Here is a 15,660-nt window from a genome sequence, read left to right on the forward strand (position 1 = left end):
CAAATTCAGGGACTGAATTCTATAATTAGAGTCCAACAAGTTCAATTCCTCTTACTTTAATTAGAACATATTTTTACATATATTTTCCATCATTCAATTTTTCATAATATATGTGTGCATCTGTCATACTTAAAAACATATCTTAATTTTAGAAATATATCTTAATTTCTTATTGCCTGGTTATTTACACCTCAGTAGAGTTCTTTAGATTTCTTCAAGTAAGAGACATCTTCTCACCTTCCTATTCAATGCACTCCTCACTTCCTTGTTTCTCAAGGTGTAGATTAGTGGATTGAGAGCAGGGGTGACCACACTGTACATGATGGCAATGATTCTGTCCTGGTCTAAAGAGCTGCCTGAGGTGGGACGGATATAGGTGAAGAGAACAGGAGCATAGAACAGAACAACAACCATGAAGTGAGAGGCACAAGTAGACAGTGCTTTGTGGAGCATGCTGCAAGAACGGGTCTTGAGGAAAAGATAGGTGATGATGTAGAAATAAGAGAGAAATGTCAGAAAAAAGGGGACTGAGGCAATGGTACCTGTAACGGTATTAAGCAGCCAAAGGTTGAGCTCAGTGTTTCCACAGGCCAGCTCCAGTAATGGCTTAACATCACAGAAGAAATGATGAATATGATTGAGACCACAGAAGCTCAAACGAGATGTCATTACAGAATGAAGCAAGGCATGGAGAAAAGCAATGGTCCAGATGGTCACAGCCATAAGGATACAGACCTGCCAATTCATGATGACAGAATAGTGAAGTGGTCTGCAGATAGCCACAAAGCGGTCAAATGCCATCACTGCTAGCAGCAGGGATTCTGTGGTACCCAGGAAGTGGAAGAAATGAAGCTGAGTTATGCATCCCAAGAGGGAAATTGCTTTGTTTGTAGAGAGAAGGTTCTCCAGCATTTTTGGCACTGTTACAGTGGAGTAGGAGATATCTAGACATGCTAGGTTTCCCAGGAAGAAATACATAGGTGAGTGGAGTCTTGGGTCTAAGATGACAATCATCAGGATGGCTCCATTCCCAGTTATATTGACAAAGTAGATGGTGAAGAAAATAGCAAAGAGAAAGGGCTGTGGTTCTTGTATGTCTCTCACTCCCAAAAGGATAAATTCTGTGACAGAGGTTTGATTCAACATCACCTAAAAGAAACACAGCATAGTTTGTCGAATGCAACCAGGAATGAGGCCAATCTATCCAGACTAGAATTTTCTTGCTTAGACAGGAGGAGGAGGAGGAGGAGGAGGAGGAGGAGGAGGAGGAGGAGGAGGAGGAGGAGGAGGAGGAGGAGGAGGAGGAGAAGAGGGAAGAGGAGGCCTAGGAAGAAAAAAATCAATGCTTTGTGTAATCCAGCCTCAGATCCTGTGTAATATTTGATTGTTTAGATCTTGAACAGCCATGATATCTGATTTAACTATGTTTAAAATTTAGATTCATCATTAACACTTTCCTTCTCTAAGAGTTTGGTGTCATTTTGTCTAGACATCACGTTCTCTGGTTGTGAACATCTACATTTGAATAAAAATTTCATTTATCTCTAAATCAGCTTTGTGGTATGTTGCTTTTTAAAGATTCTGTTATACAATATTTTATCTGATGAGTATAATCATCAAATGAGAGTAATAGTCAAGAATAAAATAATTTCATCATAAAGTCTCTGAAGAAGTAGAAATGCCCTGAAATAGCAGTAGTCACGTGTTCTTTGATTATTAATGCTGACAATACTACTTTATTAATCTCTTCCTGGCCCACATGCCCAGTAAAGTCAAGGGACCCTATTTAATGAAAAGGCAGCGGGGAGCTCAAAATCACACACTCTTTGTCAATTTGAGGTATTTTGAAAATCTCATTGCTGTAATAGATGATTAGCTTATTGTCTTACTATATTTTGAGCTTGAACATTTTCTCAAACAAGAAATCAGGTGACATCTTCAGTGAAAAATATTGCTGTACATATCTCTTGTTTACTTTTTCTTGAGATCCTTAAATACAGAACTACTTTCTGTGAGCTCAAGTTCCTTCCTTGTTTCACTAAAACAATGTCTTTTTAAGTATCGATGCCTTTGGTTTCTATAAATCCTACTTTTGTCTTATGACATATTTGAAATCATTTCAGTTTGACAGAAATAAATCCACCCTTCAGCTATAAAGGTATGTTCCAAGTTGAACTCACTTTCACCACAGTTCCTTTAGCAGGTCCCTGGCACCTGTTGTATTATGACAAAGTAGTCTGTCTGTCTGCTTTATTCCAACTCTCTTATACGTTACTACAGGTTGCAAGCTCTCCTTGTTTTTTGTTTTTTAATCTAACTTTACTTTTCATAATAAGAAACTCTGCCTTTTATGTGTTTTCTTTATTTAACCTTACTTTTCATAAGGAACTCTGCCTTCTAGTAAGGAAATACATTCATATTTATTTATTTTTCTAAATTGACCTAAAAATATTTTATTCAGTGAATGACTTAGCTCTTTAGGAATTATAAATGAGCAGTTCACTATAAGACATGACTTAAAACTAAATCTGTACTGATCACCGATATAAAGAATTCTTTTGGGTATTTTATCAAGGATCCAGCAACATCTTTGGCTGTACTGACAGTGGCAGATAGGATTGGTGAAGCAGCTTCTTTTCTGTTCCTTTTCATTAAATAGATGCCCTGTGAAGCTTTTACATCTTAGGAAAGACAAGCCAGGACATATGAGACACTTGAAGTGTTGGAGCACATGGGTAGAAAGTAGGAACTAGAAGAAAGTCTGAAATGATAGACATACATAGCCACTTCCTAAAAGAAAGAAATGGTTGGAGTTGAGAGGAAGTTTATTTGACATGACCAGGTTGAAAGTAGGGAGTCTTTGAGAGCCCATGACACTTTTGGCTTTACCATCGAGATGAATTTTAGAATTAACCTCTACTCCACCTCCTCAAAAGACCATCTCCTAACAGAGTAACTTTCTTTGGTAGCTAGGCACAGTATATTTAAAATCCTTACTACTTTTTAAAAATGCAAATAATCTTCCAAACACTGCCATTCTAGTTTTTCTAATCCATAAAATAGAATAGCATCAAAAATATATTTGAAAAAAAAAACAAACAAAATCTCAAGGAACAATAGATCAAACAAGAGGTCAACATTCCCTGAGTTTTAGAGAACATTTTGTTTGCCACACTTCTCTCTGTGACATGATTTTTTTTTTTTCACTATTGTTTCAATATTTAGAGATTGCAGATTTGCTTTGGATAATAACTAAAGACCCAGGAATATTGAATTGAGAATAAGGCATAGTGGTAAAAATGTGAGAAAGAACTTGTTTTTATGACCTGTAATAGGGAGTTTGCCCATTATAAAATGGGAAAGTAATTCTAAATCTTAGACACTAGTTCTAATGCCAGGAAGAGGCAGATCACAACACAGAAAGTATGACCAATTTTCCAGCCTGCTTGTGTTTTCATTTTCTTACCTGACTGGACAGGTAAAAAGTCTCTGCTTCTTGTGATTATAAATAATAGAAAAATATATGAGGCAATAGTTTAGGGATCAGTCCACAAGGATGAGTTATTTGCACTGAATCCAACGGCATAAATTCTTTGTCTTCAGAAATTTCTTTCTCACCTTCTGAAAAAATCTGCTGGCTCTAAAAATCATGAGACTCTAAAAATAAAAGTCCTGAGAGAGCTTGTCCCCTGGTGCTGAGAATTATTCTAAGAGTAAGTAAGGAGCCGTCTTATGAAATCACCACTTTTCTGTTGTGCTTCCTATTGTATAATTATGATTAATCCTTAATAGAAAACAAAGGACAATCCAAGTCTCCATGGCCTGATAAGTTTTTTATTAGCAAAACTTCCCTTAATTTCTTCAGATAGAAGTGAAACTTCACTATCTGTTCCTGAGGACTCCCTGGAAAAAATACCCTGAAATTTAAAGTGGATAGTTGGAGGTGAAAATCCAGCTCTCTTTCTGATGAAAATTGATCATGTCACACTGAGAGTACTGTATGGAAAATTGCTAACAAAGCAGAAATCAACAGTACTGAATTGTTCTAACTGTTGAATGACATAACTGTTCAACACTGTGCCCCACCCCACAAAAAGTATTATTTTCTTTTAATGTCTTTAATAATCTATATTAACTTATTGATTATCAACTTGACAGACTGAATATTTTTAATATGTTCATCATGGAACACCATTGACTTTTTAAAAAGTACAACTTGTCAGAAGATTAATGTTATTGAGATCTGAGTATCTGGCAAAACAGTTTGCAGAAAATGAATGAAGTCCTTAAACTAAGTCCTTGCTTATAAGTATAGGACTTAGTTGGGTCCACTCAAAAGCCTGGGTGTGACTGCCTATCTGTGCAGTACTGGGGAAGGGGCAAAGACAGGAGAATCTCTAGGACTTGCTGATTGTCAGCCTACTGGTGTGGGGTTGTGGGGGAACTCCATGTTCAGTGAGACATTTTTTCTCAAGGGAATAATAGAAAGTGATAGAGTACATACACACACACACACACACACACACACACACACACACTTATCTAAGTTAGGGTTAGTATAGCTATGATAAAATATGATGAAATACCATGACCAAAAACAACTTAAGGGAAGGAAAGGGCTTATTTCAACAATTCATTCCATATCAAAAGTTCATCATCAAAAGCAGTGGGGGCATAAACCCAAGCAGGGTTTGAACCTGCAGAGTGATGCATGGGCCAAAGAGGGGTGCTGCTTCCTTGCTTGTTCCTCATGGCTTCCTCAACATGCTTTTACTTTTTTATTGGTTATTTTATTTATTTGCATTCCAAATGTCCCCCTTCCAGGTTCCCCCTGCATACTCCCATTCCCCTTCACTTTTTCTCTAAGAGGGTGCTCCTCCATCTACCCACCCACTCCAACCTCACCACTCTAGCGTCTCCCTAAGCTGGGACATCAAGCCTCCACAAGACCAAGAGCCTCTCATCCCATTGATGCCGCTAAGGTAATCCTCTGCTACATATGCCGCTGGAGTCATGGACCCATTCATGTATATTCTTCGGTCCCTGGGAGCTCTGAGGTGTTCGGTTAGTTGATTTTGTTGTTCTTCCTACAGGCTTGCAATCCCCTTCAGCTCCTTCAGTCCTTCTTTTAACTGTTCCATTGGGGTCCTTGGGCTCAGTCCGATGGTTGGCTGTATCTGCATCTGTATTAGTCAGGTGCTGGCAGAGACTCTCAGAAGACAGCTATACTAGGCTCCTGTTAGCAAGCACTTCTTGGCCTCACCAATAGTGTTAGGGTTTGGTGTCTGCAAATGAGATGGATCCCTAGGTGGGGTGGTCTCTGGATGCCCTTTCCTTCAGTCTCTGCTCCATATTTTGTCCCTCTATTTCCTTTAGACAGGAAAAATTCTGGGTTAAAAATTTTGAGGTGGGTGGTTGGCTGCAACCCTCAACTGAGGTCTGTGCCTATCTACGGGAGGTGAGCTTTACAGGTTCTATCTCCTCTTTGTTGGGTATTTCTGTTAAGGTCAACCATGTTGGGTTCTGGGAACCTCTCGCTTCCCTAGCTTCTGGGACTTTTTAGTGGCTACACCCACTTCCAACCCCCCACTGCTACTTATTTCTATTTATTTTCCTGACCCTCTGGACTTCTCTCCTGCCTCTTCCCATACCTGATCCTGCCTCACCTTTTCCTCTCCATTTCCTCTCTTTCTCCAAGACCCTGTCCTCCCTCTATCTCCTATCATTACTTTGATTACTATGATTACTGGATGGTTTTAGCTCCTTTGTGAAAGATCAAGTGGCCAGAGGTGTGTGGGTTTATTTCTGGGCCTTCAATTCTATTCCATTGATCTACCTGCCTATCACAGTACCAATACCATGCACTTTTTGTTTTCTTTTCACCATTGCTCTATAGTACAGCTTGAAGTCAGGGATGGTGATTCCACAAGAAGTTCTGTTATTGTTGATAATAGTTTTCGCTATCTTAGGTTTTCTCTTATTCCAGAAGAATCTGCAAATTTCTCTTTCTAACTCTGTGAAGAATTGAGTTGGAATTTTGATGGGGACTGCATTGAATCTATAGATTGCTTTGGGCAAGATGACCATTTTTACTATATCACTCCTGCCAATCCATAAGCATGGGAGATCTTTCCATATTCTGAGATCTTTCATTTCTTTCTTCAGAGACTTGAAGTTCTTATCACACAGATCTTTCACTTCCTTAGTTAGAGTCACACCAAGGTGTTTTATGTTATTTGTGACAATTGTGAAGGGTGTTGTTTCCCTAATTTCTTTCTTAGCCTGTCGAATCTTTGTGTAGATGTAGGCCATTGATTTGTTTGAGTTAATTTTTTTATTATTTTTATTAGATCTTTTTTATATACATTTCAAATTTCAAATGCTATCCCAAAAGTTCCCCATACCCTCTCCCCCACCCCCCTACCCACCCACTCCTACTTCTTGGTCCTCGCGTTCCCCTGTACTGAGGCATATGAAGCTTGCAAGACCAATGGGCCTCTTCTCCCAATGATGGCTGACTAGGCCATCTTCTGATACATATGCAGCTAGAGACATGAGCTCCGGGGGTACTGGTTAGTTCATATTGTTGTTCCACCTATAGGGTAGCAGATCCCTTTAGCTCCTTGGGTACTTTCTCTAGCTCCTCCATTGGGGGCACTGTGATCCATCAAATAGCTGACTGTGAGCATCCACTTCTGTGTTTGCTAGGCCCCAGCATAGTCTCACAAGAGAGAGCTATATCAGGGTCCTTTCAGCAAAATCTTGCTAGTGTAAGCAATGGTGTCAGCGTTTGGAGGCTGATTATGGGATGGATCCCCAGGTATGGCAGTCTCTAGATGGTCCATCCTTTCGTCTCAGCTCCAAACTTTGTCTCTGTAACTCCTTCCATCGGTGTTTTGTTCCCAATTCTAAGAAGGGGCAAAGTGTCCACACTTTGGTCTTCGTTCTTCTTGAGTTTCATGTGTTTTGTAAATTGTATCTTATATCTTGGGTATTCTAAATTTTTGGGCTAATATCCACTTATCAGAAAGTACATATCATGTGAGTTCTTTTGTGATTGGGTTACCTCACTCAGGATGATGCCCTCCAGGTCCATCCATTTGCCTAGGAATTTTATAACTTCATTCTTTTTAATAGCTGCTTAGTACTCCATTGTGTAGATGTACCACATTTTCTGTATCCATTCCTCTGTTGAGGGACAACTGGGTTCTTTCCAGCTTCTGGCTATTATAAATAAGGCTGCTATGAACATAGTGGAGCATGTGTCCTTCTTACTGGTTGGGACATCTTCTAGATATATGCCCAGGAAGTGGTATTTCGGGATCCTCCGGTAATACAATGTCCAATTTTCTGAGGAACTGCCAGACTGATTTCCAGAGTGGTTGTACAAGCTTTCAATCCCACCAACAATGGAGGAGTGTTCCTCTTTCTCCACATCCTCGCCAGCATCTTCTCTCACCTGAATTTTTGATCTTAGCCATTCTCAATGGTGTGAGGTGGAATCTCAGGGTTGTTTTGATTTGCATTTCCCTGATGATTAATGATGCTGAACATTTTTTCAGGTGTTTCTCAACCATTCAGTATTCCTCAGGTGAGAATTCTTTGTTTAACTCTGAGTCCCATTTTTAATAGGATTATTTGATTTTCTGGAGTCCACCTTCTTGAGTTCTTTATATATGTTGGATATTAGTCCCCTATCTGATTTAGGATAGGTAAGGATCCTTTCCCAATCTGTTGGTGGACTTTTTGTCTTATTGACGGTGTCTTTTGCCTTACAGAACCGTTGCAATTTTATAAGGTCCCATTTGTCAATTCTCGATCTTACAGCACAAGCCGTTGCTGTTCTATTCAGGAATTTTTCCCCTGTGCCCATATCTTCAAGGCTTTTCCCCACTTTCTCCTTTAAAAGTTTCACTGTCTCTGGTTTTATGTGGAGTTCCTTGATCCACTTAGATTTGACTTTAGTACAAGGAGATAGGAATGGATCAATTTGCATTCTTCTATATGATAATCGCCAGTTGTGCAAGCACCATTTATTGAACATGCTGTCTTTTTTCCACTCGATGGTTTTAGCTCCCTTGTCAAAGATCAAGTGACCATAGGTGTGTGGGTTCATTTCTGGGTCTTCAATTCTATTCCATTGGTCTTCTTGGCTGTCGCTATACCAGTACCATGCAGTTTTTTATTACACTTGCTCTGTAATATAGCTTTAGGTCAGGCATGGTGATTCCACTAGAGGTTCTTTTATCCTTGAGAAGAGTTTTTGCTATCCTAGGTTTTTTGTTATTCTAAATGAATTTGAAGATTGCCCTTTCTAATTCATTGAAGAATTGGGTTGGAATTTTAATGGGGATTGCATTGAACTGTAGATTGCTTTTGGGAAGATAGTCATTTTTACTATATTGATCCAGCCAATCCATGAGCATGGGAGATCTTTCCATCTTCTGAGATCTTCTTTAATTTCTTTCTTCAGAGACTTGAAGTTCACAAGGAGGAAAATTATGTCCTAGCAAAAGCAAGAAAGTAATCTTTCAACAAACCTAAAAGAAGACAGCCACAAGAACAGAATGCCAACTCTAACAACAAAAATAACAGGAAGCAACAATTACTTTTATTCAATATCTCTTAATATCAATGGACTCAATTCCCCCATGAAAAGACATAGACCAACAGACTGGCTAAACAAAAAGGACTCAACATTTTGCTGTTTACTGGAAACCCATCTCAGGGAAAAGGATAGACACTAGCTCATAATGAAAGGCTGGAAAACAATTTTCCAAGCAAATGGTCTGAAGAAACAAGCTGGAGTTGCCATTCTAATATCTAATAAAATCGACTTCCAACCCAAAGTTATCAAAAAAGACAAGGAGGGACACTTCATACTCATCAAAGGTAAAATCTTCCAAGAGGAACTCTCAATTCTGAATATATATTCTCCAAATGCAAGGGCAACCACATTCATAAAAGAAACTTTACTAAAGCTCAAAGCACACATTGCACCTCACACAATAATAGTGGGAGTCTTCAACACACCACTTTCATCAATGGACAGATCGTAGAAACAGAAACTAAACAGGGACACAGTGAAACTAACAGAAGTTATGAAACAAATGGATTTAACAGATATCTGCAGAACATTTTATCCTAAAACAAAAGGATATACCTTCTTCTCAGCACCTCATGGTACCTTCTCCAATATTGACCATATAATTGGTCACAAAACAGGCCTCAACAGATACAAAAATATTGAAATTGTCCCATGCATCTTATCAGACCACCATGGACTAAGGCTTATCTTCAATAACAACATAAATAATGGAAAGCCAACATTCACGTGGAAACTGAACAACACTCTTCTCAATGATACCTTGTTCAAGGAAGGAATAATGAAAAAAGTTAAGGACTTTTTAGAGTTTAATGAAAATGAAGCCACAACATACCCAAACTTATGGGCCACGATGAAATCATTTCTAAGAGAAAAACTCATAGCTCTGAGTGCCTCCAAAAAGAAACTAGAGAGAGCACACACTAGCAGCTTGACAACACATTCAGGGATGATTTAATATACCTAAAATCTCTAGAACAAAGGAAGCAAATTCACCCAAATGAATTAGATGGCAGGAAATAATCAAACTGGGGGCTAAATCAACTAAGTGGAAACAAGGAGAACTATTCAAAGAATCAACCAAGTGAGGAACTGGTTCTTTGAGAAAATCAACAATATAGATAAACCCTTAGCCAGACTCACTACAGGGCACAGGGACAGCATCCTAATTAACAAAATCAGAAGTGAAAAGGGAGACATAACAACAGATCCTAAAGAATTCCAATACACCATCAGATCCTTCTACCAAAGGCTATACTCAAGAAAACTGGGCAACCTGGATGAAATGGAAAATTTTCTAGAGAGATACCAAGTACCAAAGTTAAATCAGGATCAGGTTAATGATCTAAACAGTCCTATATCCCCTAAAGAAATAGAAGCAGTCATTAATAGTCTCCCAACCAAAAAAAGCCCAGGACCAGATGGGTTTAGTGCAGAGTTCTATCAGACATTCAAAGAAGACCTAATTCCACATCTTCACAAACTATTCCACAAAATACAAGCAGAAGGTATTCTATCTAATTCATTCTATGAAGCCACAATTACTCTGATATGTAAGACCCAACAAAGATAGCGAACTTCAGACCAATTTCCCTTATGAATATTGATGCAAAAATACTCAATAAAATTCTTGCTATCCAAATCCAAGAACACATCAAAACAATCATCCATCCTGACCAAGTAGGTTTCATTCCAGGGATTCAGGGATAGCTTAATATACGGAAATCCATCAATGTAATCCACTATATAGACAAATTTAAAGACAAAAGACACATGATCATCTTGTTAGATGTGGAGAAATCATTTGACAAAACCCAACACCCATTTATGATAAAAGTCTTAGAAAGATGAATAATTCAAGACCCATACCTAAACATGATAAAAGCAATCTACAGCAAACCAGTAGCCAACATCAAAGTAAATTGTGAGAAGCTAGAAGCAATTCCACTAAAATCAGGGACTAGACAAGGCTGCCCAATTTCTCCCTTCCTATTCAATATAGTACTTGAAATCCTAGCCAGAGCAATTCGACAACAAAAGGAGATCAAGGGGATACAAATTGGAAAGGAAGAAGTCAAAATATCACTTTTTGCAGATGATATGATAGTATATATAAGTGACCCTAAAAATTCCACCAGAGAACTCCTAAACCTGATAAACAGCTTCAGTGAAGTAGCTGGATATAAAATTAAGTCAAACAGGTCAATTGCTTTTCTCTACACAAAGGATAAACAGGTTGAGAAAAAAATTAGGGAAATAACACCCTTCACAATAGTCCCAAATAATATAAAATACCTTGGCGTGATTCTAACTAAGGAAGTGAAAGATCTGTTTGATAAGAACTCCAAGTCTTGGAGTTAATTTTATATCTAGGTACTGCATTGAAGTTGTTTATCAGGTTTAGGAGTTCTCTGGTGAAATTTCTGGGGTCACTTATGTAGACTATCATATCATCTGCAAATAGTGATAATTTGACTTCTTCCTTCCCAAATGTATCCCTTTGATCTCTTTTTGTTGTCTAATTGCTCTGGCTAGGATGTCAAGTACTCTATTGAATAGGTTGGAAAAGAGTGGGCAACCTTGTCTAGACCCTGATTTTAGTGGGATTGCTTCAAGTTTCTCTCCATTTAGTTTGATGTTGGCTACTGTTTTGCTGTATATTGCTTTTACTATGTTTAGGTGTGGGCCTTGAATTCCTGCTCTTTCCAAGACTATTATCATGAACAGGTGTTGGATTTTATCAAATGCTTTCTCAGCATCTAATGACATGATCATATGGTTTTTGTCTGAGATTGTTTGTGTAGTGGACTACGTTGATGGATTTCCATATATTAAACCTTCACTGCGTCCTTGGGATGAAGCCTACTTGACCATGATGGATGATCGCTTTGATCTGTTCTTGGATTTGGTTTGTGAGAATTTTATTGAGTACTTTTGCATGGGTATGCATAAGGGAAATTGTTCTGAAGTTCTCTTTCTTTGTTGGGTCTTTATGTGGTTTAGGTATCAGAGTAATTGTGGCTTCATAGAACAATTTGGGTAGAGTACCTTTTGTTTCTATTTTGTGAAATAATTTGAGGAGAATTGGAACTAGGTCTTCTTTGATGATCTGATAGAACTCCGGACTAAACCTATATGGTCCTGGGATTTTTTTGGTTGGGAGACTATTAATGACTGTTTATCTTTTTTTAGGGGATATGGGACTGTTTAGATTGTTACTTGGTATCTGTCTAGAAAATTGTCAATTTCATCCAGATTTCAGTTGTCTTGAATAGGCTTTTGTTGTAGGATCTGATGATGTTTTGGATTTCCTCAGTTTCTGTTTTTATCTCTCCCTTTTCATTTCTGATTTTGTTAATTAGGATACTGTCCCTGTGCCCTCTAGTTAGTCTGGCTAAGGGTTTATCTATCTTGTTGATTCTCTCAAAGAACCAGCTCTTGGTTTTGTTGATTCTTTGTATAGTTCTTTTAGTTTTTACTTGTTTGTCTTCAGCCCAGAGTTTGATTATTTCCTGCCATCTACTCCTCTTGGGTGAATTTGCTCTCTTTTGTTCTATAGATTTTATGTGTTCTGTCAAGCTGCTAGTGTATGTTCTTTCTACTTTCTTTATGCAGGCACTGAGAGCTATTAGTTTTTCTCTTAGGACTGCTTTCATTGTGTCCTGTAAGTTTGGGTATGATGCAGCTTCATTTTCATTAAACACTAAAAAGTCTTTAATTTCTTCCTTGACCAAGTTATCATTGAGTAGAGTGTGGTTCAGCTTCCATATTGAAATGGGCTTTCTATTATTTATGTTGTTGTTGAAGATCAGCCTTTGTGGTGATGGGACTATTTCAATATTTTTGTATCTGTTGAATCCTGTTTTGTGACCGATTATGTGGTCAATTTTGGAGGAGGTACCATGAGGCGCTGAAAAGAAGGTATATCCTTTGGTTTTAGGACAAAATTTTCTATAGATAGCTGTTAAATCCATTTGTTTCATAACTTCTGTTTGTTTCACTGTGTCCCTATTTAGTTTCTGTTTCCAGGATCTGTCCATTGATGAGAGTGTGGTGTTGAAATCTCCCACTATTATTGTGTGTGGTGCAATCTGTCCTTTGAGCATTAGCAAAGTTTCTTTTATGATTGTGGCTGCCCTTGCATTTGGAGAATAGATGTTCAGAATTGAGAATTCATCTTGGTAGATTTTACCTTTGATGAGTATGAATTATCTATTCCTCCTTATCTTTTGTGATAACTTTATATTGAATGTCGATTTTATTCAGTATTAGAATGGCTACTCCAGCTTCTTTCTTTGAACAGTTTGCTTGGAAAAATTGTTTACCAGGCATTTACTCTGAGGTAGTGTCTGTCTTTGTCACTGATGTTGGTTTCCTGTATGCAGCAAAATGTTGGATCCTGTTTATGTAAGCAGTTTGTTAGTTTATGTCTTTTTATCGGGAAATTGAGTCCATTGATATTAAGATATATTAAGGAAAAGTAATTGTTGTTTCATGTTATTTTTGTTGTTAGAGTTGGAATTCTGTTCATGTGGCTATCTTCTTTTAGGTTTGTTGAAAGATTACTTTCTTGTTTTTTTCTAGGGTGTAGCTTCCCTCCTTGTGTTAGAGTTTCCCATTTATTATTGCTTGAATGGCTGGATTTGTGGAAAGATATTGTGTAAATTTTGTTTTGTCATGGAATGCCTTGGTTTCTCCATCTATGGTAATTGTGAATTTTGTTTGGTATAGTAGCCTGGGCTAGCATATGTGTTTTCTTTTTCTTTTTTTTCTTTCCATTTTTTATTAGGTATTTAGCTCATTTACATTTCCAATGCTATACCAAAAGTCCCCCATACCCACCCACCCCCACTCCCCTACCCACCCACTCCCCCTTTTTGGCCCTGGCGTTCCCCTGTTCTGGGGCATATAAAGTTTGCGTGTCCAATGGGCCTCTCTTTCCAGTGATGGCCGACTAGGCCATCTTTTGATACATATGCAGCTAGAGTCAAGAGCTCCGGGGTACTGGTTAGTTCATAATGTTGATCCACCTATAGGGTTGCAGATCCCGTTAGCTCCTTGGGTACTTTCTCTAGCTCCTCCATTGGGAGCCCTGTGATCCATCCATTAGCTGACTGTGAGCATCCACTTCTGTGTTTGCTAGGCCCCGGCATAGTCTCACAAGAGACAGCTACATCTGGGTCCTTTCGATAAAATCTTGCTAGTGTATGCAATGGTGTCAGCGTTTGGATGCTGATTATGGGGTGGATCCCTGGATATGGCAGTCTCTACATGGTCCATCCTTTCATCTCAGCTCCAAACTTTGTCTCTGTAACTCCTTCCATGAGTGTTTTGTTCCCACTTCTAAGGAGGGGCATAGTGTCCACACTTCAGTCTTCATTTTTCTTGAGTTTCATGTGTTTAGGAAATTGTATCTTATATCTTGGGTATCCTAGGTTTTGGGCTAATATCCACTTATCAGTGAGTACATATTGTGTGAGTTCCTTTGTGAATGTGTTACCTCAATCAGGATGATGCCCTCCAGGTCCATCCATTTGGCTAGGAATTTCATAAATTCGTTCTTTTTAATAGCTGAGTAGTACTCCATTGTGTAGATGTACCACATTTTCTGTATCCATTCCTCTGTTGAGGGGCATCTGGGTTCTTTCCAGCTTCTGGCTATTATAAATAAGGCTGCTATGAACATAGTGGAGCATGTGTCCTTCTTACCAGTTGGGGCATCTTCTGGATATATGCCCAGGAGAGGTATTGCTGGATCCTTCGGTAGTACTATGTCCAATTTTCTGAGGAACGCCAGACGGATTTCCAGAGTGGTTGTACAAGCCTGCAATCCCACCAACAATGGAGGAGTGTTCCTCTTTCTCCACATCCTCGCCAGCATCTGCTGTCACCTGAATTTTTGATCTTAGCCATTCTGACTGATGTGAGGTGGAATCTCAGGGTTGTTTTGATTTGCATTTCCCTGATGATTAAGGATGTTGAACATTTTTTCAGGTGCTTCTCTGCCATTCGGTATTCCTCAGGTGAGAATTCTTTGTTCAGTTCTGAGCCCCATTTTTTAATGGGGTTATTTGATTTTCTGAAGTCCACCTTCTTGAGTTCTTTATATATGTTGGATATTAGTCCCCTATCTGATTTAGGATAGGTAAAGATCCTTTCCCAATCTGTTGGTGGTCTTTTTGTCTTATTGACGGTGTCTTTTGCCTTGCAGAAACTTTGGAGTTTCATTAGGTCCCATTTGTCAATTCTCGATGTTACGGCACAAGCCATTGCTGTTCTGTTCAGGAATTTTTCCCCTGTGCCCATATCTTCAAGGCTTTTCCCCACTTTCTCCTCTATAAGTTTCAGTGTCTCTGGTTTTATGTGAAGTTCTTTGATCCATTTAGATTTGACCTTAGTACAAGGAGATAAGTATGGATCGATTCGCATTCTTCTACATGATAACAACCAGTTGTGCCAGCACCAATTGTTGAAAATGCTGTCTTTCTTCCACTGGATGGTTTTAGCTCCCTTGTCGAAGATCAAGTGACCATAGGTGTGTGGGTTCATTTCTGGGTCTTCAATTCTATTCCATTGGTCTACTTGTCTGTCTCTATACCAGTACCATGCAGTTTTTACCACAATTGCTCTGTAGTAAAGCTTTAGGTCAGGCATGGTGATTCCACCAGAGGTTCTTTTATCCTTGAGAAGAGTTTTTGCTATCCTAGGTTTTTTGTTATTCCAGATGAATTTGCAAATTGCTCCTTCTAATTCGTTGAAGAATTGAGTTGGAATTTTGATGGGGATTGCATTGAATCTGTAGATTGCTTTTGGCAAGATAGCCATTTTTACAATGTTGATCCTGCCAATCCATGAGCATGGGAGATCTTTCCATCTTCTGAGATCTTCTTTAATTTCTTTCTTTAGAGACTTGAAGTTTTTATCATACAGATCTTTCACTTCCTTAGTTAGAGTCACGCCGAGATATTTTATATTATTTGTGACTATTGAGAAGGGTGTTGTTTCCCTAATTTCTTTCTCAGCCTGTTTATTCTTTGTGTAGAGAAAGGCCATTG

General features: G+C 38.6%; 1 protein-coding gene across 1 annotated transcript; it reads right to left on the reverse strand.

Moving 5' to 3' along the window:
- Positions 1–204: 204 nt before the first annotated feature.
- Olfr103 (olfactory receptor 103) lies at positions 205–1,146 on the reverse strand. The gene has a single exon (NM_146833.1). The coding sequence runs from the start codon at positions 1,144–1,146 to the stop codon at positions 205–207; it is 942 nt and encodes a 313-aa protein (NP_667044.1).
- Between the last annotated feature and the right edge of the window lie 14,514 nt (positions 1,147–15,660).

This window comes from Mus musculus, chromosome 17, assembly GCF_000001635.26.
Source record: "Mus musculus strain C57BL/6J chromosome 17, GRCm38.p6 C57BL/6J".
NCBI lineage: Eukaryota > Metazoa > Chordata > Mammalia > Rodentia > Muridae > Mus > Mus musculus.